General features: G+C 32.9%; 1 protein-coding gene across 2 annotated transcripts in view; it reads left to right on the top strand.

Moving 5' to 3' along the window:
- The window catches only part of UBE3C (ubiquitin protein ligase E3C), a 176,253-nt gene that overhangs the window by 142,185 nt on the left and 7,033 nt on the right, over positions 1-27,035 (top strand). For both annotated transcript variants that reach the window (XM_051963013.1, XM_051963012.1), the window contains exons 19-22: positions 4,374-4,586; positions 19,355-19,543; positions 19,636-19,702; positions 21,980-22,110. In XM_051963013.1, coding sequence (XP_051818973.1) covers positions 4,374-4,586; positions 19,355-19,543; positions 19,636-19,702; positions 21,980-22,110 — 600 coding nt within the window. The remainder of the gene's footprint in view (positions 1-4,373; positions 4,587-19,354; positions 19,544-19,635; positions 19,703-21,979; positions 22,111-27,035) is intronic.

Raw genomic sequence — 27,035 nt, 5'->3', positions numbered from 1 at the left:
GCTTTTTAGGATCAGAATTTGTTCTGTGTTCTAATGTATGAGAGGAAAAGTAAATGAGAAGGAATAGATAAAGAATACTGATGGAAACTTAAAGTGACTGAAATGTTCTTTTATTTTTATTATAATTTTATTTATTTAGTATTTTCCCCAGTTAAATTCAAAACTTTTTTTTCCCCATTTGTTTTTAAGATTTTTGAGTTCTAGGCTTTCTCCCTTCCCCCACCCACAATTAAGAAACCACCTGTGGCATTATATAATAAAACATTTCCATAAAAGTCATGTTGTGAAAGAAAACATAGATCTCTCACCCTAGTGAAAATAAAAATGCTCAAGACAAATTCAGTAAGAGAGATTGAGAGAGAGAGAGAATGAATATGAATGAGAATGAATATTTCGATCTATATTCAGGCTCAATCAATTCCTCCTCTGGATATGGCTAGAAGTTTTCATCACAAGTCCTTCAGTGTAGTTGTAGATGATTGTATTACTGAGACTAACAAAGTTGTTTACAGCTGGTCATCCCAGAACATTGCTATTATTTTGCATACAGTATATTTCATTTTGTCCATGGAGAATTTTCTTGTTTTTGTTTTTTTCCTGAGACTCCTATTCATTGTTTTCTAAGAGAACAATATTATTCTGTCAGAGAAATTTGCTTTAATTTTTTTTTTTACAATTACTGTTGCTAATCTTATTTTCCCTCATTTATTCTCTTTCTCCTTTTGCCCTGTCCTTCCTCAAAAGTATTTTGATACTGACCATTCCCTCCCCTAATATGCCTTCTCTTTTATCACTCACACCCCCCTTCTCATATCCCATTCTCCTCCTATTTTCTTGCAGGGAAAGATAGAGTCCTATACCTCTATTGAGTATGTATGTTATTTCTACTATTTGAGGCAATTCTGATGGAAGTAAGGTTCACTCACTCACCCTCTCCTTCCTTCTTCCCCTCTACTATAAAAACTTTTTCTTGCCTCTTTTTTAAAATGGCAGATAATTTGCACCCTTCCACTTCTCCCTTCCTCTTTTTCCCAGTACATTCCTCTCTCACCTCTTAATTTCATCATTTTTTAAAAAGATAATTCCTTCATATTCAACTCATACTCATGCTCTGTCTATATGTATTCCTTCTAACTGTCATAATAATGAGAACATTCTAATGAGTTTCAACTATCGTTCTCCAGTGTAGGAGTATAACCAGATAAACTTCATTAAGTCCCTTATATTACTTTTTTGATACCCTCCTTATGTTTCTCCAGAGACCTATATTTGAAAATCATATTTTCCATTCAGTTCTAATATTCTCGTCATGAATGTTTAAAATTCCTGTTTCACCTTTTCTTCTGAAGGATAATATGCTCGGTTTTGCTGGGTAGGTGATTCCTGGTTGCAATTCTGACTCCGTTGTTCTCTTAAATATCATATTTCAATCTCTCAGATTCCTTTAATGTAAAAGTTGCTAGATCTTGTTTTATTCTGACTATAGATCCACCATAATTGATGTTTCTTTCTGGATATTTGCAATATTTTCTCCTTGACTTGGGACTTCCGGAATTTAGCTATAATATTCATGGGAGTTTCTATTTTGGTATCTCTTTCAGGAGGTGATCAGTGGAGTCTTTTAATTTCTATGTTATCCTTTCTGGTTATAGAATAGCAAGACAGTTTTCCTCCTTCCCTCCCTCTCTTTCTCCCTTCCTTCCTTCCTTTGCAATTGGGTTTAAATGACTTGCCCAGGGTCACACAGCTAGGAAGTGTTAAGTGTCGGAGACCGGATTTCAACTCAGGTCCTCCTGACTTCAGGGTTGGTGCTCTATCCACTGTACTACCTAGCTGCCCCATCCTTGATAATTTCTTGAAAGATAATATCCAGATTCTTTTTTTTTAATCACGACTTTCCGGTAGACCAATAGTTTTTAAATTATCTCTTCTGTTTTCCAGTTCCAGTCAGTTGTTTTTCCAGTGAGATTCCACCTTTTTCTATTTTTTATTTTTTAATTTTGTTTTGCTTTAGTGTATCTTGATTTCTAATGAAATTATTAGTTTTCATTTGCTCAGTTCTTTTTTTATTTTTGGCTGATGCAATTGGAGTTAAGTGACTTGCCCAAGATCAAACAGCTAGGCAGTTTTAAGTGTTGAGCCCAGATTTGAACTAAGGTCCTCCTGATTTAAGGGCTGGTGCTCTATCCACTACACCACCTAGCTGTCCCTCGATTCTATTTTTTAAGAAATTATTTTCCTCAGTAAGCTTTTGTACTTCCTTTCCCAATTGGCCAATTTTCCTTTTTCAAACATTCTTCTCTTTTATTAGCTTTTTAAGTTTCCTTTTGCCCCTCTCTCAGTTCTTTCCCTAATTTTTCTTCTAGCTGTCTTACTTGATTTCCAAAGTCCCTTTTGAGCTCTTTCATGACCTGACCTCATTCTTATTCTTGGAGGCTTTGGATGTAGGAGCTTCACTGTCTATCTTCTGTGTGTTTGATCCTTCTTGTCATCTTATCATAACTTTCAGTGGGCAGAAACTTTTTTTGTTTTGTGCTCATTGTCCTAGGTTGTTACTCTTCTTTTAAGTTTTGTTTAAGTAGGGCTGTTTGCTGGGTGGAGGGTGCAGCTTGGGGTTTTGTGCAGCTGTTTTCAGATATCCTTCTAGTATTCTGAGCATAAGCATTTTTTTCTGCCCTAGAATTGTTAGATGTGTCTGCATCCTACTGTAGCTGTAAGATCTAATGTGCTGGCCAGCCTGTGCACTGAGACTGCACACCATACTCCCATCCAGTTGCCCCAGATCCTCTCCCTGACCTTCCTAGTCCTCCCTGGTGTCTCTGGGTTGAGAGGTCCAGAAGCCTTCAGTACTGCTGCTGATTCAGAGGTCCTGCCTCACTGACTTTGGGGTCTGGGCCAGCGCTGAAGCCAGGGCCAAGCCTGTGCTGGAATTACACCCTGGGGTCCTACTCTGGTTGCACAAACATTTTCTGCTGACATTCCAACCTGTTTGGTGTCTCTGAGCTGAGAAGTCTGGAAGCCACCAGAACTGCTGCTGATTCAGAGATTGAGTGGGGCTGATGAGGCCAGGGCCAGGGCTGCATGCTGGACTCCCACTTTTCCTGCTGAGCTTCTAAGTTGCCTTCTACTGGAAAATGTTCTCTCTGTCTTTTTTGGGTGTTTTTATCCACTAAAATTTAGAGTCAATATATAAAGATATTTAGAGCAGTTTTTATTATTTAACATGTATTGGGGGAGAGGTTGGGCAAGTTCCTGCTTTTACTCTACCATCTTGGTTCCATCTCCTGAAAAGTTCTTTTTAATGAATTGAAAGTAATTTAATGGGGGCAGCTAGGTGGTGCAGTGGATAGAGCACCAGCCCTGGATTCAGGAGGACCTGAGTTCAAATCTAGTCTCAGACACTTTGACGCTTCCTAACTGTGTGACCCTGGGCAAGTCACTTAACCCCAGTTGCTTCAGCAAAAAAAAGAAAAAGAAAAAAAGTAATTTAATGGAAATATTTGCTAAGCAAGTTTAATTAGCTATATATATTTATAAATAATTTAATCAGAAATTGTAATAAGCTAGTAGTATGACTTAAAGCAGTTTATTCAATCACTTGAACCTTGATTTCTTCATCTATAAAATGGTGAATTAGCTGATTCCTTAGACTGTTATTCAAAAATTCTATAATAAAATCATGGTGGTATATCCCTGTGGTAAGTGTTGTGGAAAAACGATACAGTTTTCATGGAAAGATGTCCACATTAGAATAAGGAGAAATCTTATCTATTTCAGAAGCAAATAGAGTTTGTTATTTAAAAAAATTTTTAGTGATGCTTTTTGTTTTTACATCACATTTATTCCAAGTATATTCTTTCCTCTTCAGTGAATCATTCCTTATAACAAAGTTAGTTGGGAAAAAAACATTTAAAACCATCTTGTACATTTGATCATATCTGACAATATTATAATAATCAATATCAAAGTCCATCAATGTTAGCAATAAAAACAGATGAAAGCATGGAAGAAAGTATCTTTTGAAGTATCAAGCTTGATTATCATAATTATCTAACATGAAATTTTATTTTATCATCATTTCATTTTATGAAGTATCAGCTTCTGTATCAGCTTATTTAATTCTTCCTTTACTTTCTGGGATTCTTCATATTCATTTTCTTGTGACACATTGATATCTCATTAACTCCATGTGGCAGGCAATTCCCTATTCATGGAATTCTTTTTTCCTATCATAAAAGATGCTGCTATGAATATTTTGGTAGACATAGATTGTTTTAGGGTATATGTTTAGTAGTGGGATTTTGAGGAAAAGAGTATAGACATTTAGTAAATATAAATTTTCAATAAATTGTATTGTCTATTCTCATTTATAGGCGCTCTATGAAAATATGTTAGTGGAGCTGCCCTTTGCTGGCTTTTTCCTTTCCAAGCTGCTTGGGACAAGTGCTGATGTGGACATTCATCACCTGGCATCATTAGATCCTGAAATGTACAAAAATTTGCTTTTCCTCAAGAGCTATGAAGGTGATGTGGAGGAACTTGGGCTAAACTTTACTGTAGTGAATAATGATCTTGGAGAGGCACAGGTAAGATTGGGCATTTGATGTGTCATCTTTTTTTTCTTCTTAGCAAAACAAGTTAATGATTACTTCCTAACCCCTGCTGCCTTTAGGCAATAAAAGAGATAAGGCACATATTGAAAAATCACAATTTTGTCATTCTTAATATAGGTATAGCCTTTATTATTTCAGAGTTTGGTGAGCATAATAATGACTCTAAATTTAAAAATAAAGGAAAAGATTTCTATTTCATGATTACAGATGGCTTTGGCTTTTTTAATTAGCTTTTGGAAGTCATTGTTGAAGCATATGATAATAAGAGTCCACTGAACGAACCTGAGATGTTTAGTCTAGGGAAGACAGGATCTAGCAGACAGGGGGATATGAGAATGTTTTCCAGTGTTTGAAGGGATATTGTATCAAAGCGGGATTAATAGTGTTTTGCTTGATTGTGAGGTGCAATTATAATTATCTAACTAGCTGTTTTTTTTCAAATAATAGAACAGAGTGGACTCTAAACATGAGTAAGTTTGATTTTTTTTTTCCCCCCGAGGCAATTGGGGCTAAGTGACTTGCCCAGGGTCACACAGCTAGGAAGTGTTAAGTGTCTGAGACCAAATTTGAATTTTAACTCCTCTTTACTTCAGGCTGGTGCTCTATCTACTGTGCCACCTAGCTGCCCATAAGTTTGACTTCTAATCTTGGTAACATTCTGTAATACATTAGAAGGACTGTTTGTGACCAATCACAAGGAAAATGATGAAAAAGAATGAGTATGACTTCATTAAGAACAAGTCATAACAAATGTCATTTCCCTTTATTTTTAACAATATAACAAAAGTAGTAGCTCTGTAAATACAGTATATTTAGATTTCAGGATAGCACTTAATAAAATCACTCATTCTGTGGTTGTGGATAATTATGTGCTAGAGTTATGTATATTTGTGACTGAACATAGTTATTAATGACTAATTGTCAATTTGATAGTTACGTAGTGGTTCACTTCTATTGATATAGGAGTAATAATGTATTCCTAAACAAGATAGATTGCTTTTCTCCTTGAAAGATAGTAAAATCATCTTTAAGACTTAATGAGTTTACGTTGCTTCCTAGGGCCCTAGGTACAAAAACAGCCCCCAAGGAGGCAACAGTTGCTGGTACCAACACAAGTAGGAAAGCTATTCTCAATTGAATCAATGCTGTGTCCTTGCTAAGTATCTTTTCCATGCTATGATTAAGTGAACTATTAGATGGTCAATAAATGTCTTATTTTGTTCCAGTTCCAAATTCCAAATCACTTGTATGAATCAGGCCTAACTATGACATCTAAATGGATATTCTTGGCCCTATGCTAGTCAACATTTCTGTCAATGACTTGGGCAAAGACAGAGATTGGTATGCCTGTCAGATTAGCAGACGGTGTTACTCTAGGAGGGATTTCTAATATTTTGGGAGATAGGTTACAAAAAGATCTCACTCAGCTTGAAATAATACTGTGTTCAGATTTGAATGCCATATTTTAAGAAAAATATAGATAAGCTAGAGATTGTCAGTAAGAGAGTGACCAAAATTAATAGTTGAGACCTGAGGGAGTCTCCTAATTGGGGAGTCAGGAAGACTTAAAGGGGGACATGAAAGAAAGGAGAGGCAGGATGACACATTGTAAGAGACATGATGTTGGTGTCAGGGAGACGGGAGTTCAAGACCTTGCTCTGCCAATTAGTGATTATCTTACTCTGAACTACTTAGGACTTAACTTTTTAGTGTCCCAGGAAATTCTCAAAGACTTGAATTCAAGAGTAAGTGCCATTTTTGCATTGGTAGAGGGAATTATCTATCTCATTGGGGGTTTCCTTATGAAATCAAAATTTTGGTCCCTCTTTTTTCCACAAACAAATCACTGTGGGGAATGAGGAAAGAAAACAGTACTTGTGTTCAAGTATTTAAAGTGTAAAATGGAAAAGACTTAATCATCTTGATCCTAAAGAGCAGAATTAGGGGTAATGGATAGAAATCATAGAAGAATATTTAGGTTTGATGTAAAGAAAAGCTTTTCTGACAATAGGAAATATTAAGAAGTGGAATGCGTTATTTCAGAAGATGATGAGTTTCCTCTCAATGGAAGTTTTGAAGTCAGAAACTTTGATAAACTTGTTGGAGATATTAGGGATTCTTGGGCTCATTGATCTCTGAATCCCTTCAGGACAAAGTGAAGATGGAGAATACATCTGTTTAATCTCCCTAAAGATAATAATCATTCATCCCTTAATCTTTTCATAACCTTTCTAATAAACTTCACCTTCTTTAATAATTTCCCTGTAGGATATGTTTTCTCTACATGTGTTTGTCTTATGATTCTTTTATTTATTTAATTTTTTCATCTATTTTTGTAAAAGTGCAAACCACCCACATTTTATGAAATTCTCTCAGATAAAAAGTAGAACTACTTGCCATCTAGGGGAAGGTGTAGGGGAAAGGGGAGAATTGAAACACAAGGTTTTGCAAGGGCTAATGTTGAATAATTGTCCACTGTTTTGAAAAATAACTATAATTTAAAAAAAAAAAGAAATTACTGTTTATATTTTCTAGTATAGTGTTATAGGGGTTTTCCAAACGATAGCACTATAATTCTGACTACTTGTCATTTGAGTATGTGTGTTTTTATGCCTTATTTCACCCTAGTTTGGATGTTAGAAAATATGGGTTCTAATTAGGGACCTGCTACTCGCTAACTAAATGTCACTGTCTCTAAGCTCATAGTGTAAGTCTAAGTTCATAAGTTTAACAGTTGAGAAAATTATCCTTAGTTGGCAGTCAATTATTAATTGACATTTCTGTTGAGGAACATTTCTGCTTAGGCTTTTTAGCTGGAGCCTGGAATCAAGAGGACCCGAGTTCAAAATCCAGCCTCAGACATTAGCTGTGCAACTCTGGGCGAGTCATTTAACTTCTGTTTGCCTGTTTCCTCAACTATAAAATAGGTATAGTAATAGAACCTGGATTATTGTGTGAATAAACTAAGTAATAAGTATAAAGCAAAGTAATAAATAAAAAGCATAGTATTTGGTACATAATATGTCTTAATTAAATATTAGATACTATTATTATTATTATAATAACATGTAATCTGCAAGTGTAATCTACAATACACATACCAATTAAATCTGTATTTCTAGAATCTGTTACTTTTAACTAACATTGAAGAGAAATCTATTGAATGTATCACAAAAGATGATAGCATAAAATTACTGTACTCATAGAAATTGAGAGAATTATATATATATATAACATAAAGAGAGTCATGCACTGATAAATAAGTTAGGTAGAAATAGATAACTGTGTTAACTTTCTGACACTAGTTGAGTCCTTTAACCTAGTGAATTCAAGCAAACTTCTAAGATTACAATTTATAGAAGTCTTGATTATGCGCATTAGTAGAAGAAATTATATATGTTAGCTATGCTGATATGAAAAAATAAAAGCAGTAAAAATGTTGAACTTTATTTGCATCGAAATATATAGTATTGTTGTAGTGTATTGGACAGAAAGCAAATCATTTCTACTAGTTTTTAAAGTTTCCGATTTTTCCCTAGTTGCTTTCTTGTTACCTTGAGTATGTCCGTTAGTTTGGGTTACAATTGTCTTTGTATGAAGACTTGATTTCATTTTACATATTTCTTGTTTTCAAAATCACTTTAATTTTTTTTCTTGGTTTTCCAAGTTTTAGAAAATCCATTTCTTTCACTCATTTTACTAGTGTTCCCATGCAGACCCTTATACTAGTAGTATAAATAACTAATTTTGTTTTAGACTTAGTTAAGCATATTTTAAGAAATTTTGAATTAGTGTAAATTTCATGATTATTATCTAATCACCTATATAGCATTGCTTTCTTTTTATTTTCTTTGCCCAACATTTAATGTTACACATAATATTTAATCATAAGCAAAATAGAGTGCAATTGAATTATTAGTGAATAAGAGAATTTCTGTAATGTCAGATCTTGCCAGAGATTTTTCTCCAACAGTGTACATAAAGAACATTATGAAAAATATGGGAGAACTTGATTATTCTCTTTTATGTTAGCTTCAAATAATTTAACTGAAACTTTATTATTAAACTATTTATATGATCAGTTTGACTTCTCCCATAAGTTTACTCCATTCTATACTTTCTTTTATTTAACTTAGCATTCTCAATTTACCAAAGGTTCTCCGTATTTATCACTCAACAATCATATATTAAGCTCTTATTATTTTATTAATACTGAGTGCTGGGAATGCAAAGAAAGACAAAAATATACTTCCTGCTCTCTAAAAGTTCATATTCTAATGAGGGAAATAATATGCCAATAACCATGACTTAGAAGATGTATAAAGATCTGATATGAAATAATTTCAGAGAAATCATCTTCAGGCCTGGAGACCCTCTTGGAGAAGATAGAATTTGTTGACTAAATCCATTCTTATCCATTCCTTTCATAATGAGGAAGCTATGTAGTATTATAAAAAAAGGAAAGACATTAAGTTGAGTCACATGGCCTTATTTCCAGTTCCAGTTCTACCACTAATTGCAGACTTACTTTCGGAAAATCACATCTTTTCTCTTTATCTCAGTTTCTTCACCTGTAAAATGAGGATAAGGATACTCATATTGCCCCTCAGACAGCATTATCTGAAGTAAGAACATATTATAAAGTGCTTTGTTATCCAAAAATACTATATCTAAAGTATAAGAGAGAGTGTAATTATTATAAATTTCTGTCATATCACATAATCCCAGTCACAGGCTAGCCTAGTAACTGCAATTGTAAGTTCCAAAAGGACCAAAAGCACATATACTGGCTGCTGTTGGGAACTGATAGTTTGGAAATGGAAAGGCATGCTGTCATTTAAGGGGTGGAGGGAAGAAGAACGACTGAAAGCAAGGAGTAATTAAAAATAAAAGACCCACTCATTTATCCCAAATTTAGTCTTTATTTGGTCTTGACCATCAGCATGAGCTTCACATCTTTTTGTTTGGCTTTGCTGCCCTCTCATTTGAAAGAAAGTTAAAAATAAGGTCTGAACACATTGCTTGGAAGAGAATCATGTGGCCTCTGTTCCAAAGCTGTATTATACAGTTTCTACCTGTTCTGCAGCTTAAAATTATAAAATATCCAGTCAGGTCAGTTCATTGTAACCTAGGATAATTATAGACAGTCTACTGAAAGTAACAGTTTTTATTTTGACTAGACTAGTTGGTTTGAAATTGTTCTTTTATAGACAGAGTGGGGAGGATGGTGAGAGGGGGCCCGTTTATTTTAGGTGCCATGTGGAATTCCCTAAAGGAAGATATAAACATATCTTTTCCACCAACTTTTCCTGACAGTGATCCTAGGCTTTTTCAGGAGTCATATTCCATGACCTGGAGTAAACCTACTCAACTTTCCCACGTATTCTTTTTTGATTTCCAGAAATGAAGTCAAAAACAATATATTATGTTCTAGAAAGGGTCTAATCTCTATTCCTTCAGATAGATGCTTTTTAGCTTTCTTAAGTCCTTTTAGATATTCAGAGGAGAAAGTGAAGGAATTAAGCTGATAATAGTCTGGTTATTATATTATAAATATATAGTCAGGCTATACTTAGCATCATTGTATGTCCTAGCTGCTGCCCTGTTTTGAGGTGGATATATATATATTCTAAAGTAAACTAAATTTGTTTGTAGAGCAACTAAAATTCCTATAATAAAAGCACCTAAGAATTTAGTTCTGTTATTAAAATTGTTTGAGAAGTTTAAATTTGGTTGATTTTCAGATATATTCTTTAGAAGACCTAGAAAAGGGTTTGACAAAAGTACATTTAGGAAGTAGCTCTAGATTATTTCTGAGAATCTTCTGAATGACTTGTTTCTTTTTAGTTTAGTGTGAAAGGACTAGTTATCCTTTAAATTCATGATAATATCTGCAGAATCAAACCACTGAATTTCATAGTTCATCATAAATGCATGATAATAAGTGATCTTATGGATTGCTAACATTTTTATTAGAACATTTGATTTTCACACAAAATGCACTGTCTCATTCCCCCCCCTTTTTTTAATAAAATTGATATAAAGGCAAACCTTATATCTTAATTTCTTTAAGTTAATGTGCCAAATTTTGCCAAATTAACTTGGAAGAAAATTGTACTCAATTTCTTATTCTCACCTCATTATCATACTTCAATTAACAACAGGTCCTCGCTCATCACATCCTTTAAAACTTGCTAGGATAAGAGTAATCTTAATTGTTAGAACTAGTCAATACATATCAGCAAACCTCAGTGAGGTTTTATCAGTTATGTTGAAGAGAGAAAATTCTATTATTTATGAAAGTCATAAAATTTCAAAGTACAACTAATAACTGATACCTGTTGTAAGCTGTCTTTATTATCAAAATATTCATGGTAGTGATCCACACATCTTAGTATTTTGTCCCTGATAGTAACACTCAGAGAATATATATTTGTTCTTTGTGAAACTTGATACCATATCCCTAATCAAGATATCTTTAAGTGGTTCACATTAAATACAGAAAATTCAATAGTGTCTGAAGCTGACATATTTTAATCAAGTCAGATTTTATGTCACTACAATGATAAAGCTTGATTTTTAAGGGGATTTAATGAAAAGTAAAAGTAGTTTTAACAGTGATTTACTTATTTAAATAATTAAATTGTGACCTCAGTACTTAATTTGAGTAACCAATTTTATCTTGATGCATAACTCAGGAGTGGTTATAGCTACAGAGCCATGGAAATAGACTGCATTTTTAAAGCCTTGAAAGTTTTCCAGCTGCTCTGTTAAATTACTTTTGCTACTGCAATGACTTGCTAATAGCATTTTCCCCATTAATATAGATTGGTTACCCTAAAAGAAAATACCAAAGACACTTCCCTCATGCTACATGATCATCTCTGCTTTTCATCTATATTCATTAGAGTTGAATAATTACTACATTATGAATATAGTAGTTAAAGATATGAATATTGGAACTTACAATAATCTATAGTCCAATAACATTTTCTATAATATTTATCCAGTGTCTGTTTTCTCCTAGAATTGTTAAAAATATTACAAAGTACTGAGTGGAATCAGTCAAAATTAAATTCTTCCATAGCAATCTAATGCATAGGTTTTTCTTCTGCTGGTTTTTATTTTATTGTGCAATGTTCTTTCCAAGATTGTTGTACTAGTGGCAGATAACTGAATTACTCAGAAAATATGGGTTTAATTTTTTTTTTTAATAATAACTTTTTATTGACAGAACCCATTCCAGGGTAATTTTTTTACAACATTATCCCTTGCACTTGCTTCTGTTCTGATTTTTCCCCCTCCCTCCCTCCACCCCCTCTCCTAGATGGCAAGCAGTCCTATATATGTTAAATATGTTGCAGTATATCCTAGATACAGTATATGTTTGCAGAACCGAACAATTCTCTTGTTGCACAGGGAGAATTGAATTCAGAAGGTAAAAATAACCCGGGAAGAAAAACAAAAATGCAAATAGTTTACAGTCATTTCCCAGTGACCTTTCTTTGGGTGTAGCTGCTTCTGTCCATCATTGATCAATTGAAACTGAGTTAGGTCTCTTTGTCAAAGAAATCCACTTCCATCAGAATACATCCTCATACAGTATCATTGTTGAAGTATATAATAATCTCCTGGTCCTGCTCATTTCACTTAGCATCAGTTCATGTAAGTCTCTCCAAGCCTCTCTGTATTCATCCTGCTGGTCATTTCTTACAGAACAATAATATTCCATAACATTCATATTGGGTATAATTTTTAAAATCACATAGCCAGTTTTTCATTTATTATTGTTAATAATAATCATCCTAAAGAAAAATCAGTGTAGAAGCTGTCAATTATTCATTTGAGTTGCATTTTTTTATGGGGCTCTTGTTGGAGAATAAATTGTTGTATAACTGAATTATTGTAAAACTAAAGCTTAAATCAGGGAAATAGTGTTTTTTAAATTTTATTTTGTTATTTTTGTTTATTTTTAACACACATTGCTTTATGAATCATGTTGGGAGAGAAAAATCAGAGCAAAAAGGAAAAACGATGGGAAAGAAAAAAAAAATCCAGGAAAAAAAAGAAGTGAAACATCACATGTGTTAATTTACTTTCAGTCTCCGCAGTTCTTCTAATGGATGCAGATGGCATTTTCTGTTCCAAAATTTATTGGGATTGCTTTGGATCACTGAACCATTGAATTTCATGGTTGATCATGGCACATTTTTGTTGCTATTGTGTACAATGTATTCCTGATTCTGCTTGTTTTGCTCAAGCATCAGTTTGTGTAAATATTTCCAGGCTTTTCTAAAATCAGCTTGTTCATCATTTTTTATAGAATAATAATAATATTCCATTCCCTTCATATGCCATAACTTCTTCAGTAATTTCCCAATTGATGGGCATCTACTCATTGTTTAATTCTTTGCTACCAAAAAAAGAGCTGCCACAAACATTTTTGAAAATGTTGATCCCTTTCCCTTCTTTTTGATTTCCTTGGGATATAGACCCAGTAATGGCACAGTTTTGTTTGCACAGTTGTGTTGCCCTTTGGCCATAGTTCCAGATTGTTCTCCAGAATGGTTCAGTCATTTTGTAACTCCACTAACAATGCATTAGTGTCAGAGAAATAATTTTTTTATTTTTTATTTTTTTCCCATTTATTAAAGCTTTTTATTTTTCAAAACATATGCATGGACAATTATTCAACATTAGCCCTTGTAAAGCCTTGTATTTCGATTTCTCCCATCTTCCCCCACCCACTCCCCTAGATGGCAATTAGCCCGATATATGTTAACATTGTAGAAATATATGTTAAATCCAATCCATGTTTATACAATTATCTTCCTGCACAAGAAAAATCAACTCAAACAAGTAAAAACAAAAAAAAAAAAGAAGAAGAAGAAAAGGTGAAGCAAAATAAAATGCAAGCAAGCAACAACAAAAAGAGTGAAAATGCTATGTTGTGAACCACACTCAGTTCCCATTGTCCTCTCTCTGGTGTAGATGGCTCTCTTCATCACTAAACAATTGTTGAAGAGAGCCACGTCCATCAAAATTGATCATCATATAGTCTTGTTGCCATGTATGATGATCTTCTAGTTCTGCTCGTTTCACTTTGCATCAATTCATGTAAGTCTCTCCAGGCCTCTCTGAAATCATCCTGCTGGTTATTTCTTTTTCTTTTTTTTTTTTTAATATTTTATTTTATTTTATAATAACTTTATATTGACAGAATCCATGCCAGGGTAATTTGATTGTTTCTTACAGAACAATAATATTCAATAATATATTCATATACCACAACTTATTCAGCCATTCTCCAATTGATGGGCATCCATTCAGTTTCCAGTTGCTTGCCACACTACAAAAAGGGCTGCCACAATCATTTTTGCACATGTGGGTCTCTTTTCCTCCTTTAAAATCTCTTTGGGATATGAGCCCAGTAGAAACACTTCTGGATCAAAGGGTATGTACCAGGGAAATAATTTTAATGCAAATATTTTTAAAGATTTTATTAATGTCTTTTGTTTTTACATATCCTTCATCGCCCCTTATGTGTCTCCCTTCTAACAAGGGGATTTTTTTTTAAAGGAAAAAATACAAGAGCTAAACCAAAATCATATCAAAAAAATCTGGCATTATATCCAGTGTTCCACACCCATGGACCTTTTCAACCTCTTCAAAGAAGGAGAAGGGGGAGTGCCTTCTCATATCTTTTTTGGAGCCAAGCTTGGTTATTCTAATTTCACAACAGGTGTGATTGCTTTGTGTTTTTTTTTTCCTACTACATTCATGTGGGGCAGTTTTCTTAAGTGGTTATTCTCCTTTATCATCAGTGGGACTGCTGCTTTGTTTCTATTACAAGTAGGGGAAAAAATGCTACTATAAGTAATTTGGTGTTCAGAATTTTTGTTAATGTCCTTCCTTGAGACATATGCCAAGTAGTGGAATTTTTAGGTCAAAGGATAAGAACATTTGTCACTTTATTTACATAATTCCAAAAATGCTTTCCAGAATAGTTATCAGTTTATTACTCTACCAAAAGTGTGTAGGTTTTGATAACTCCTCTGACTCTTCCCAGCTTGCTTTATGCCATCCCATTTTTTTTTTTAAGAACAATACTTCCCCTCTAGCTCACCAGTAACTCAAATTCTCTTCCTCTCCATACCATAACTCCAGGTCTTTCACCTCTACTTTATTTATTGTCTTCTTCCATTTATATTTAATTTTTGTGAAGGGAGTGGTTGTCTTTCTTCTTTTTCAAGACTACTGACTCACCTTTAGTGTCTACCAATCATCCAGCTCACAAAGCCATCCGCTACTCCTAGCTGTTGCTGGTCATCCTAACTTTTGTCCTGTGGCTTGACATACCTCTGGATGAAAAAGTGAGGCTGATGGTTTGTGCAACTCTGCCTCACTCAAATCTAATTCACCCACAAGTGAAGATATCACTCATTCGTGGTGTCACTGATCTTCAGAATCAAAGAATGAATAGCAACATGTCTTTCTTCCATGTGGTCCCTGTATTTCCAGTTAGAGAATAGTTAGAACAGTTCCTGTCATATAGTGCTTGATATATGCTTCATTTATCTATTACCTATCAAAATTTTTTGATGTTCAGTTGTGTCTGACTCTTTGTGTCTTTTTATACCACAGTACGCCAGTGTTGTCCATAGTTTTTTCCTGGAATGGTTTGCCATTTCCTTTTGCAGTAGATTAAGGCAAACAGGTTAGCCAAAAGTAAATGTTTGAAATGGACATTGAATTCAAGCCTTCTTGAATGCACCCATGCATTCTACCCATTGAAGTACTAGCTGCGTCCTACCTATCAAAATGAATTCTCCTCATATTTTGTCATCTTGAATAGATGTATTTCTGAAGCTTGTTATGTACATCCCTTTTAGAATAACTTTTTTAGTCTCTCTTGATTACGCAGGGTCATTCTCCTGAACATTTATTATTGTATAGAACTATCCCACAGAAATGATTTCTGAGATCAGGAAAGTGAGTAGAACATTTCTTAGTTTTTGTTGAGTGTCGTCTTCTCATTGGTGCACCTTTTGTATGAGATGATAAATCAGGAGCTGTTTTTGGCAGAAATGTAATGATTTTCTTTTGTAGCTTGAGCTATGTCAGTTACTTCTTGTGACTTGTCTCTTTCTGGCATCTTATTTTTTTCCTCTTTCTATATTCATAGCATTTTTACTTGTGAAGTTTGGCTTTTCTGGTTTTTATTAAGAGTATTTGTTTCTTCCTTCTTGCTGAGCTAACTCATAAAATCTTTTTTTTGAATAATTTTGAGATCATAAAATATCTTCATAGTTGAAAAGAAACTATCACTTTGTTACTATCTTTTGTATCTTATGCAACTATATTCTTTATGGTTGCTGCTGTCCGACCTCCAGATAAATTGAAGCAGTACTAAATCTTTGTAATCTTTAAGTTGTTTCCCATCTGATACTACAATTATTTCCCCCTCTTATCTGGAAAAAGTTATAGTACAGATAATCAGTTTCTAGGTTCATTGTTTTCAATTAAACTAAAGATACTCTTTCCTTTTCTGTCCTCAAATTCGTTTATCCATTCATTATTCAATAAATTTTCATTGATTATTCATATATGTGAAGTCTGACTATGGTATGGAAGAAGGATTGGGATAAGATACTGTAATATATTTGTGTCCGCTGCCTTTGATTCCTTTCTTCTTTAATCTTTAAGTAACATAATGAATTTGAGATTTTTTTCCCCATTTCTTATAAATATATTGTTTTAGGAAGATTGAGTTTTCTTGGAGTCTCAAGCTTTTGCATATGTTTTTCTCTCAGAAAGGAAGGCTTCTAATGAGGTAGCTAAGGATAAGTCATGGGTTCTGGAGATAGAACCATGAACTGAACCATGTTCAGTTGCCATCTCCCTGACTGTAATGTTATTTAGGCCATAATAGGAAAGAGGCTTGACATTAGTATTAGTCTAGAGAGGCCACCTCTGAACTGGCCATATTTTAGTCCTCCTAAGCTTCTGATCTTTCTTCTTCAACAGTGAATAAGATTCTTGTGTCTTCTTGTTTCTCATGTAATTGGACAATTCAATCCCTCACAGAAGTTTTGGTGTTTTGTTTTGTTTTTTTTTGATAGAAATGGTTCAGAATTCTGATTCTTTCCTTCACTTGCCCCTCTCTTTAGAAGTTAGAAGTAGGGAAACATAACAAAAGCCAATACATCTCTGCCATCAAGAAAGGAATCATTTCCAATACGGTTCCACATATAGTTACTAGGATTATTATATAAGAATATGTATTTGTAAGGTCTTTGCATAGAGACACATTAGTCATCTGTACTGTCTATAACATTGTTATCAAATATATAGATTTCCTCCAAGGTTAGCTAAATGATATTTTATTTTTTCCAAAATGGAATTCAATAAATAGAAGCAATAGAATACACACACACACACACACACACACACACACACACACACTCGCTCACTCACTCTCAATCTCTCTCTCTCTCTCTCTCTCTCACATTTATTTTTGTTAGCCATAACAAAGTAACATGACAGGATGGATATGGTTGTTCTTTGGAAAAGATTTAATTGTTTTTGCTACAAATCTCTTCCATACTTTATACTGTACTTTCACCGTAATGACAGTTTTGTCTTCAATGAACACATATGCTTATTCAAAAGAGAAGATTCTCTATATAGAGAGAAACCAGCTGTAAATCTGTGATCCCATACAATTTGCCTTCTTGAGAATGCTTATTAAGAGAAGTCATGTCATAAAACTATGTGCCCTGTTGCCTTGCACCATCTAGTGGTATTAGTTGAATATAGAATAAAATCTTCACATCACCAATTCTTTAATGAATTTTCCAAAGCCATTCCTAAAGGGTATATTTCATACTTTTCCAACTGAAATAGATTACAGTAACTTAGCTGTTACACAGTAATTTCATTAAAGCTGTGTGCAAATATTGGAATCTGTTAAAAAGGAAAAATGGGATGTTGCATTTTAATTCTTTATATAGATATACAAATGAATTTTAAAAGTAAGAATGATAATATAAGGTGGTAATTATATTAAGGAAAATGCCAACCTCTTCAGGTTAGATGTTAATTAGAACTCTTTATTATTATTATTATTTTTTGGAATTATAAAATTTTCATTAAAATACTTTGTTTTACTATTTAATATTGTAAAAAACACTTTGGTTTTATGTTTTTAATATAGGATCATAAATAGAATTATGATTTATTACATTTTGGCCAATTTAAAGCTTGTAAATTAATAATATTTTAAAATTTTCTTGAATATATAGAATGTTTTTAAATGTTGGATTTTTTTTACTAGTTCTTTCATATTAGACTTATTGATCCATTAATAACATGATAACTAATCTCACAAGAGTTAATTAACAAATGGAATATGAGCTGAGAAAGGAAGAAATGAAGGTAATGAACACAATTTTAAAATTAGAATCAATTAAGAGCATGGATTCAATAAATCTGAGATCTGATGACCCAAATTGATTGCATTGTATTCTTGTATTGTTGTCATTGTAAAGGCAAGAGCAATTCCTGTGTTTTTTGGTTTTGCTTTTTCAAAAATTTCTCTATTAAAATGTGAAAGAATCAGTTGGAAAAAACAGTAGCTTTTTGAAGTATACTTTCCATAACTTCTCAGATTTCCTCATAAAATACTGGGTAGTTTTCTAGGGCGTCCACATAATTCAGATATTGGTAACTGGTGATCAAACTCTTCTTTTTTAACAATATTCAAATAGTGGTTGGAAAGTTCATTGTGTAACCACATTAGTAAAATTAGTTTTCTGGAAAAAAAAAAACCAAAACAAAACAATATTCAAATAGGTAGGAAATAAAGCTCATTGTAAACACTCTCAGATGCATCCACTAGTATATTGTGTGGTTTTCTCTAATTGCCATTCTCTCACAAGGGAAAGTTCATTTTGGGTGAAAGAAGATTTCTCTAGTTACTTTAGAGCAGGGGTCCTCAAACTACGGCCGCGGGCCAGATGCAGCAGCTGAGGACATATATCCCCCTCACCCAGGGCTATGAAGTTTCCTTATTTAAAGGTCCACAAAACAAACTTTTTGTTTTTACTGTAGTCTGGCCCTCCCACAGTCTGAGGGACAGTGAACTGGCCCCTTATTTAAAAAGTTTGAGGACCCCTCCTTTAGAGTGATCTCACTAGTTATTGTGTAAGTGCAAATGTGTATAAAATAAGCTAGCTTGCTCTTGATTCTTAGTCAAGACTAAGTGTAGATGAAATGAGATCTGAACTCATATAGAGAATCCTCTTATCATTAAGACTACAGAAATAATATCCCACTTCACCAAGTTCATTTTCATTTTCCCAAGATGAATTTCTAAGTTGATTTCTGTCATAATTTCTAACTCATTTCAGACTTTCTGATTTGTTATTTTTACTTTATGAAATAGCCAATTTTTTTTACTAGTGAATTATTAACAGAGGTGTGAATCACAAAAATACATTTCTTTTTTGAAGATAGGACACAATGCTAACTCCTTATAGTATCCCAACAGATGTATTGTTTAAATATACATGTCTGTTTAAAATTATTTGTTTCCTACTTTGAACAGTCGTAGGTTTTAGGATGCCATTTCATACAATGCATTTCCTTTGAAGTATTTTCATCTCAATTTCATTGCAAGTTTCCAAATACACTTTGAGTATTATTAATGTGTATATGTTTCCATTTTTTAATGTTTATAGGTAGTTGAACTGAAGCCAGGTGGAAAGGATATTCCTGTCACTAGTGCTAACCGAATTGCATATATCCATCTGGTAGCAGATTATAGACTAAACAAACAGATCCGACAGCATTGTCTAGCCTTCAGACAAGGTCTGGCCAATGTTGTGAATCTTGAATGGCTCAGAATGTTTGACCAGCAAGAAATACAGGTATCATACTTGTTTAAAAGAGATTTCTTCACTGTCATAGACAAGTTTCTTATTTTTATCCTAAATTTAAAATTTTAAACTTGTCGTTTCAGGTGTTAATTTCTGGTGCCCAAGTGCCCATTAGTTTAGAGGACCTCAAATCTTTCACAAATTATTCAGGTACGTTATTACTACTCTGCCATAAATAGCTTTTATTTATTATAGTTTTGTTCTCTTCTTTCAGGAAAACTCCCAAGTGTTCCATAAGTTGTTTCAGGTTCAATATAACTTTGTTTTGAAACACAAACAACTTTATGTTGGAAATGATCAATCGTATCTTTACTGACGGAAGATGATTCTAGTCAGTAAATAATAAACTTCAGAGAACAATAATTATTATGCATAATTAGAAAATAGACCATTCTAATTAGTCAAGATATTCCAGCTAACTATAAATTGCCATATGTATCTCCTTGATTTACCAATTTTCAAGTCACCAAAATAGAGTGAAATATAAAATACTCGGTATTACATTGAAAATTTAATTGTTCATTTGTAAATTAGATAGTGCTTTATCACGTTTTAAGTCCTTTGGGGGATAATAATCATTATGAACCATCTATTATTATTTTACCAAATGTTTACATAAATATGAATTCATGGAACATTCTTGTACATGCATCTTTTCTCCCCAACTAGATTTTAAATTTCATGATATTAAGAACTATGTCCTTTTTAAAATTTTGTTTTATTGTTTCTTTCAATTGACATACTTTTTTCCTCTCACCCTTCCCCAATTGAACAAAAAATTAAATAGAAAGAAAACTTTTATAACAAATAGGGATAGTCAAGCAAAGTAAATTACATTGGGTATTTCCAAAAATCTATGCAATACATGTATTACATGTAATCAGCATTTTGAGTTTACCATCTCATTATCAGGATCTGAATACCATTTTCCACATTTCATCTTTTGTATAATAAGAACTGTATCATATCCTTTATTTTTTCCACAGCATACCTTCCTCAGTCCTCTCCATAAAATGATTTATGCATAATTAGATGTCTCATAAATATTTTTTAATTGATAGAATGTCAGGTAATAGTTATATTATTTAAAGTTCTGTTTTATACTCTTCTAGCATTGTAATAGAATAAATAATCTGGAACAGTGCTATGTATCAGAAAGAGACTTGAATTTGGGAATCGGAATCCTGGTCTTGACTGACATTAAAAAGCAGTAATCTTAAACGTATCTTAAGAAAATAAATCTTATTTATTAATCTTAATTTATTAAATCTTAAAATCTTAAACAAATTAAACCTACAGCAAGTCTTTTTTAGTTTCTTCAAGAAAATAGTTAAATTGGATTATTACTCTTATCAATCATTATTTCTAATTCCAAAATTCTTTGATCAAGTGTTTCTTTGCCATTTATCTTTTTAAAATTATCTTTTTAAAAGTCTTTACAACAGTTAACTCAGTACTTAACTCTGCTCCATAAATGAATTTCAATCAGATTTCAATACCTTCCACAAAGGTTGCAAGGCATTAGTTTCCACTATCAAGTCATAATTTTTAAAAATTCATTGATCTTACCTTTTTTAATACCAAGAAATTGTCTTATTGTGTTATTATTCTTATATGTATTGAGAACCTTTACCTTTTAAGGATCCTGGCTATTCTCGTAAATAGACTTAAAATATTACATTTTCACTTAGGTTCCAGTTAAGACACTTGAGATTTTGTTGATGTTATTTCTGAGTACATTGACAGTAAAAACAATTATTTTAGTTTTAATAATCACTTATCTTGATTAAAAACTATAAACCATCTTGTTCTGTATTCTCAAATAATGTCTAATAAAATTCCTGGGGATAGGTTGTTAGTCCTGTTTTTAGCATCACCAATAGCAGTTAACAGCCTCCTAATAGAATTAATTTAGATTCAGAAACCATTGACATGAAGACTTACTTTGAGTTAAGAACAGTAAAATATTCTGTAAGTAACTAGGCATGTATATTTATTATATGTAATTTTGTCATCCTTAGTTATTATTTAGGGCTTTCACAAATGAGGTGTAAGAGATGTGATGTAGTTATATTTGTGGTTCCTTAAGGTAAATTTCTTAAAATCTCCAGTTACCAACATTACTTCATTAGAGATATTTTTCCATTTTCCAGCTTTGAAGATTGGATTGGTTAGATCACAATTACATGGTATAATGTAATTAAATCTAATCATTTAAATTCTCACCCTTGTCCTTCCTAAATTTTCTCCATTTGCCCTTGGTATTAGATTCTTTGTATCTCGATGACCAAGAAAAGAGGTATTACTTCACAATCTGCTTGTATTTTTCTAGCACAGGGATGGAGAGAGTGGGCCTCCAAACATGACCATAAACTTTAGTTAACAAGACATTATAAGTGTAATAAAATATTCTTCATTTTTTCATAGGAGGCTATTCTGCAGATCATCCAGTAATTAAGATTTTTTGGAAAGTTGTAGAAAGTTTCACTGATGAAGAAAAGCGCAAATTGCTCAAGTTTGTAACAAGTTGTTCTCGACCACCTCTTTTAGGGTTTAAGGTATGGCCTTTTACTATACTTAAATTTTAAGCATTCATTGTCACAAAGGTAACGGAAGATGTATAATGGGGATTTAACTGACAAATAATTATGAACTATTTTATATGGAAGAGAAGATATTTTGTAACAAGTTGTTCTCGACCACCTCTTTTAGGGTTTAAGGTATGGCCTTTTACTATACTTAAATTTTAAGCATTCATTGTCACAAAGGTAACGGAAGATGTATAATGGGGATTTAACTGACAAATAATTATGAACTATTTTATATGGAAGAGAAGATATTTTGAAATTGCATTTGTATTTGGGTAAACACATCATTTTTTTTCCTTTGGTTCCTAAAAGATTTAATTCCCAAAATTGTCCATTTTAAATGATTAGATTTTTTTAAGAAGTTATTTTTGATGGGTAATTTTCAGTGTGAGACAGACACACACAGAGTAACATTTGTGTTAATGTTTATAAATTTTGACACAGTAGTAGAGTCTACTACTTAAATTTTGTTGTCACTGAAATTCAGAGAGACTTCTAAATAGAATAGAATAAGGTGGAGTAAGCTGGTAGTTGAATGCAAAATTCTTTTTTTTTTTTTATTAATAACTTTTTATTGACAGAACCCATGCCAGGGTAATTTTTTACAACATTATCCCTTGCACTCACTTCTGTTCCAATTTTTCCCCTCCCTCCTTCCACCCCCTCCCCCAAATGGCAAGCAGTCCTATACATGTTAAATAGGTTGCAGTATATCCTAGAAACAATATATGTGTGCATAGCCGAACAGTTCTCTTGTTGCACAGGGAGAATTGAATTCAAAAGGTATAAATAACCTGGGAAGAAAAATAAAAATGCAAACAGTTTACATTCATTTCCCAGTGTTCTTTCTTTGGGATTCATTCATCAATTGAAGCGGAGTTAGGTCTCTTTGTCAAAGAAATCCACTTCCATCAGAATACATCCTCATACAGTATTGTTGTTGAAGTGTATAATGATCTCCTGGTTCTGCTCATTTCACTTAGCATCAGTTCATGTAAGCATCAGTTCATGGTCATTTCTTACAGAACAATAATATTCCATAACATTCATATACCACAATTTACCCAACCATTCTCCCAATTGATGGGCATCCATTCATTTTCCAGTTTCTAGCCACTACAAACTGGGCTGCCACAAACATTTTGGCACATACAGATCCTTTTCCCTTCTTTAGTATCTCTTTGGGATATAAGCCCAGTATTAACACTACTGGATCAAAGGGTATGCACAGTTTTATAACTTTTGAGGCATAATTCCAGATTGCTCTCCAGAATAGTTGGATTCGTTCACAATTCCTCCAACAATGCATCAGTGTCCCAATTTTCCCGCATCCCCTCCAAAATTCATCATCATTTTTTCCTGTCATCTTAGCCAATCTGACAGGTGTGTAATGGTATCTCAGAGTTGTCTTAATTTGCATTTCTCTGATCAATAATGTGAATGCAAAATTCAAAAATGCATAGTATAGTAGGAGATAACCTTTCAGTTTGGGGTTGTTTAGTGTTCCATGTTGTTCCGGTTTTTTTTGTTTGTTTTTTTAATGTCTAGCATCTTCTCATATGGTAGTTGTATATCATAACTATAATATCTTCAAGTAAATTCTTTCATTTTTAAACTGTTTTCGATACATAATAATGTGCTGAAATTGTGTTTATTCTTTGTCACATATATTGTTTGCTTCTTAAATCTTTATCAAATCCTAAATTGTATTTATAAGTAGAATGTTAAAAATTGAAATACTACTTAGCTTCTTATGAAGAGTATTATTATGTGGGTTTTTACTGTTGCTTATCTTATTAGATTACATGGGCCTCTTTATTTTACCATCCCTAAAAGGTTACCTCGTGTAAATTTGCCTGTTATTTTTTGCTTTAAAATAGTCTAGTAAATATTGACTAGTTTTGTATTTATTTTATACATATACAGACATACATACATTGTGTGCATACATTTAATAGGACAAGGTTTTAACACTCAATAGAGGATAGTCTATTTGTGTATTAATTAATAGGCTAAGACACTATCAGTTATATGTGTGCTCATATAGAATGTATAGATAGATAATCATTTTCAATATAATCTATATTTTAAAAGTTCTGTTGAGTTCTTATTTTGCAGTGTTGCTAAATGAAAATTTTCTTAATCTTTCCTGTTCACACAATTTAACAGTTTTAGATTGTGAAACTAGCAAAAAGGTATATTTCTCTGAATGATTAGTGTTTCTCTGAATAAATGTAAGTCTGTAAACCTTTCAACAAAAGTTTTATAGGATATTGGTAGCATAACTAATTGAAAGATTATTCACTTCCAACTGTTGTTTGTCCTTCATTCTGGAAGAGGATAGGGTAAGGGTTGGGGAAAACTTCCTGTAGAAGGTGTGATTTTAGTTGGGATTTCAAACTAGTGAGGTCAAAGTCAGAGTGGAGGAGGAAAAGCATTCCAAGCATCTGGATAGCCAGGGGAGAACCTAGAGCCAAGACACAAGAGCATCTCTTTTGTGGAACAGTTGGAGGCTTTCATTGGATTAAAGCCTGTGTGTTGGTGAATAAGGTGGAGGAATTCTGGAAACAGGAAGGCAACATTTTGTTTTTTCTCAGCATCAGAAATATTTATTTCATTGATAAAAAGTAATTTAGGTCAGTGAATTACACAAAGTATCATAGATCTTACATTTGAGGTTTTATTTGATTTAATTCACTTCTTCTTGAAAAGTGAGTAAATCAGAAGTATTTAAGAGGACAGAAGAAAGAAGCGGGGAATGAGGAAAAGAAGGAAGAAATGAGACAGGATTGTATTGAGAATGAGGAGCTTAATAGAATATTGCAAAGATAAAGGACAATCCAGAATGAGGTAGGAGGCTCTAAAGCAGCCTAAGAAGGCTAAATAAAGAGCAGCAGATTCCCAGCACTATCCTCCATCTGTCCCAAGTCAGGAGACCATGTGAACTGTGTCCCTCGCATGTTGTAAGTTGATGGAGTAATTATACTCTTAATGAAAACATAGCAAAGAAAGTAGCCTTGTCAGTAAGCCACACTTGGGTTCCCAAGTCTGGTTGACATTCTTACAAATAAATACTTTGTGGGTATTCAAATCATGAAAATAGAGATAAAGTTTTCATTTCCAGGGTCAAAGAGGTTCTCTAACCCAAGATGCCTCAGAACTTATTTTATTATGCCACTTCCTCCAGGATTGAATTGATTGTAAGAAACGATTCTGTAGGGTATTCAACATCTTTAACCCTATCTTCTAGCTCTCAATTTAAGCTTGTTTACCTAGAGCTCATTGAGAAAAAAGCTGGTGATAGTGCTGCTATCCAGGCTTAGAAGGTCCCATTTCCATCAGTGAGATTCCAGATTCTTTTTCTAGCTATCATAACCATTTTATATCTGGATAAAGCCCAGTGTAGATAAAAGTTTTTACACTGTCATAAGTAGTTTTTTGATTTGTCCAAATACCACAACCTGAGCTTATAAACAAGCATTTTACTTGGGAAGAGAGTGATTAATCAGTGGATCATTTCCTGTATCAAGTTATCTTTGACTAGCTGGAAATTTTTTTGGATCTGATACTACTTGTTCCCTGTCTACAGTATAAACTCAGTCATTGATATGTTCAAAATTTGGGACTGGATCTGCACTTCCTTGTTCTAGGGTACCCAGATCTGACAGTTATTCCTCTAAAGGACAAATAATGGAGAAATTATGATCTCTTTTTGACAGGAAGGCTTCTGAGTGATGAATTTGTGTTTCAGTTAGTTAGAAAACACTGTAATTCCATGATAACTCTTCTTATGTTAAATAAGGTTTTATGTTATCAACAATCCTTATGTTTTATTTTTTTAATGGTTATAGATATATAATAGTAGATTAAATATGAAAATTGATTAATAGCTTTATATATTTACAATTTGTAATAATCTTAAGTTATATAAGAAAGCTTGTTTTTTAAATGACTGTTTTAAAATTTAGAATTTTTTATTTTTTACTTAGTACACTTAGCAAAATAACTACCTTTGTTAGAATTAGTTCCAGTTTATTTTAAAAAAGAGAATATCTTTTTAGTTCTGAGACTATAAATAGAACAGGCAAGGAAGCTTCATTTGATAGTTATGAGAACCTTTAGTACCAGATTATTGGAGAAGAATAACATTTGCTAAAGCTAATTAAAGTTTAATAAGTTTAATAAATGTGATTGTTACAGACCAAAAAAATCATTAAAGTGCTGTAGAAAATTGTTAAGTTACCATCAGGTCACATAATAAATTGTTGATGATTCTCATTTTGAGCCATTGCAAATTCCCGTTCTACTGTGTTTAATTATGCAAGAAATGGTGCCCTTGACTTAGCATTTCAATGTAGAACTTCATTTTTAACACTTTTAAGACTCAAAGTAGAAATTTCAATTAGCATTGTGAAAGGAACAGTAAAAATGCATCATTTAGCTGTGAAATATGTTTTAAGCTTTCCCCTTACACAATAACTTAACTAGTGCTTCTGACTTAACCTCCTGCCTTCAGGGTTTAGGGTGTGTGTTTTTTTTTTTTTTTTAAGGCTACTTAGCCTTAAAAATATATATATTTTTTAATTTTTAAAAAATCAAATTCTCTCTTTTCAGTGTTGTGGTTTTGAAAATAATGTTCTTCTGTTAGTAATATTGACAAAAAGTTTTAATAATATCCTTTCTGTGCCCTCTTTTGCCTTCCTTTCAGCTTTATTTTCATGTGAAATATTTATATGTCTTATTCCCCTCTGGGATTCTTGAAGATTGAGACCCCTTATTAACAAAATTAACACAGATGAGGGGATTGAATTACATAATTTAGTTCTCTCAGTAACTGTATGTATATATGTATTTTGATTTGGTGAATTGAAATGCATGTAATGTACAATCCATAG

Source organism: Antechinus flavipes, chromosome 5 (assembly GCF_016432865.1).
Source record: "Antechinus flavipes isolate AdamAnt ecotype Samford, QLD, Australia chromosome 5, AdamAnt_v2, whole genome shotgun sequence".
NCBI lineage: Eukaryota > Metazoa > Chordata > Mammalia > Dasyuromorphia > Dasyuridae > Antechinus > Antechinus flavipes.
Note: the sequence above shows the minus strand (reverse complement) of the source record. Positions and strands in the feature narration are given on the sequence as shown.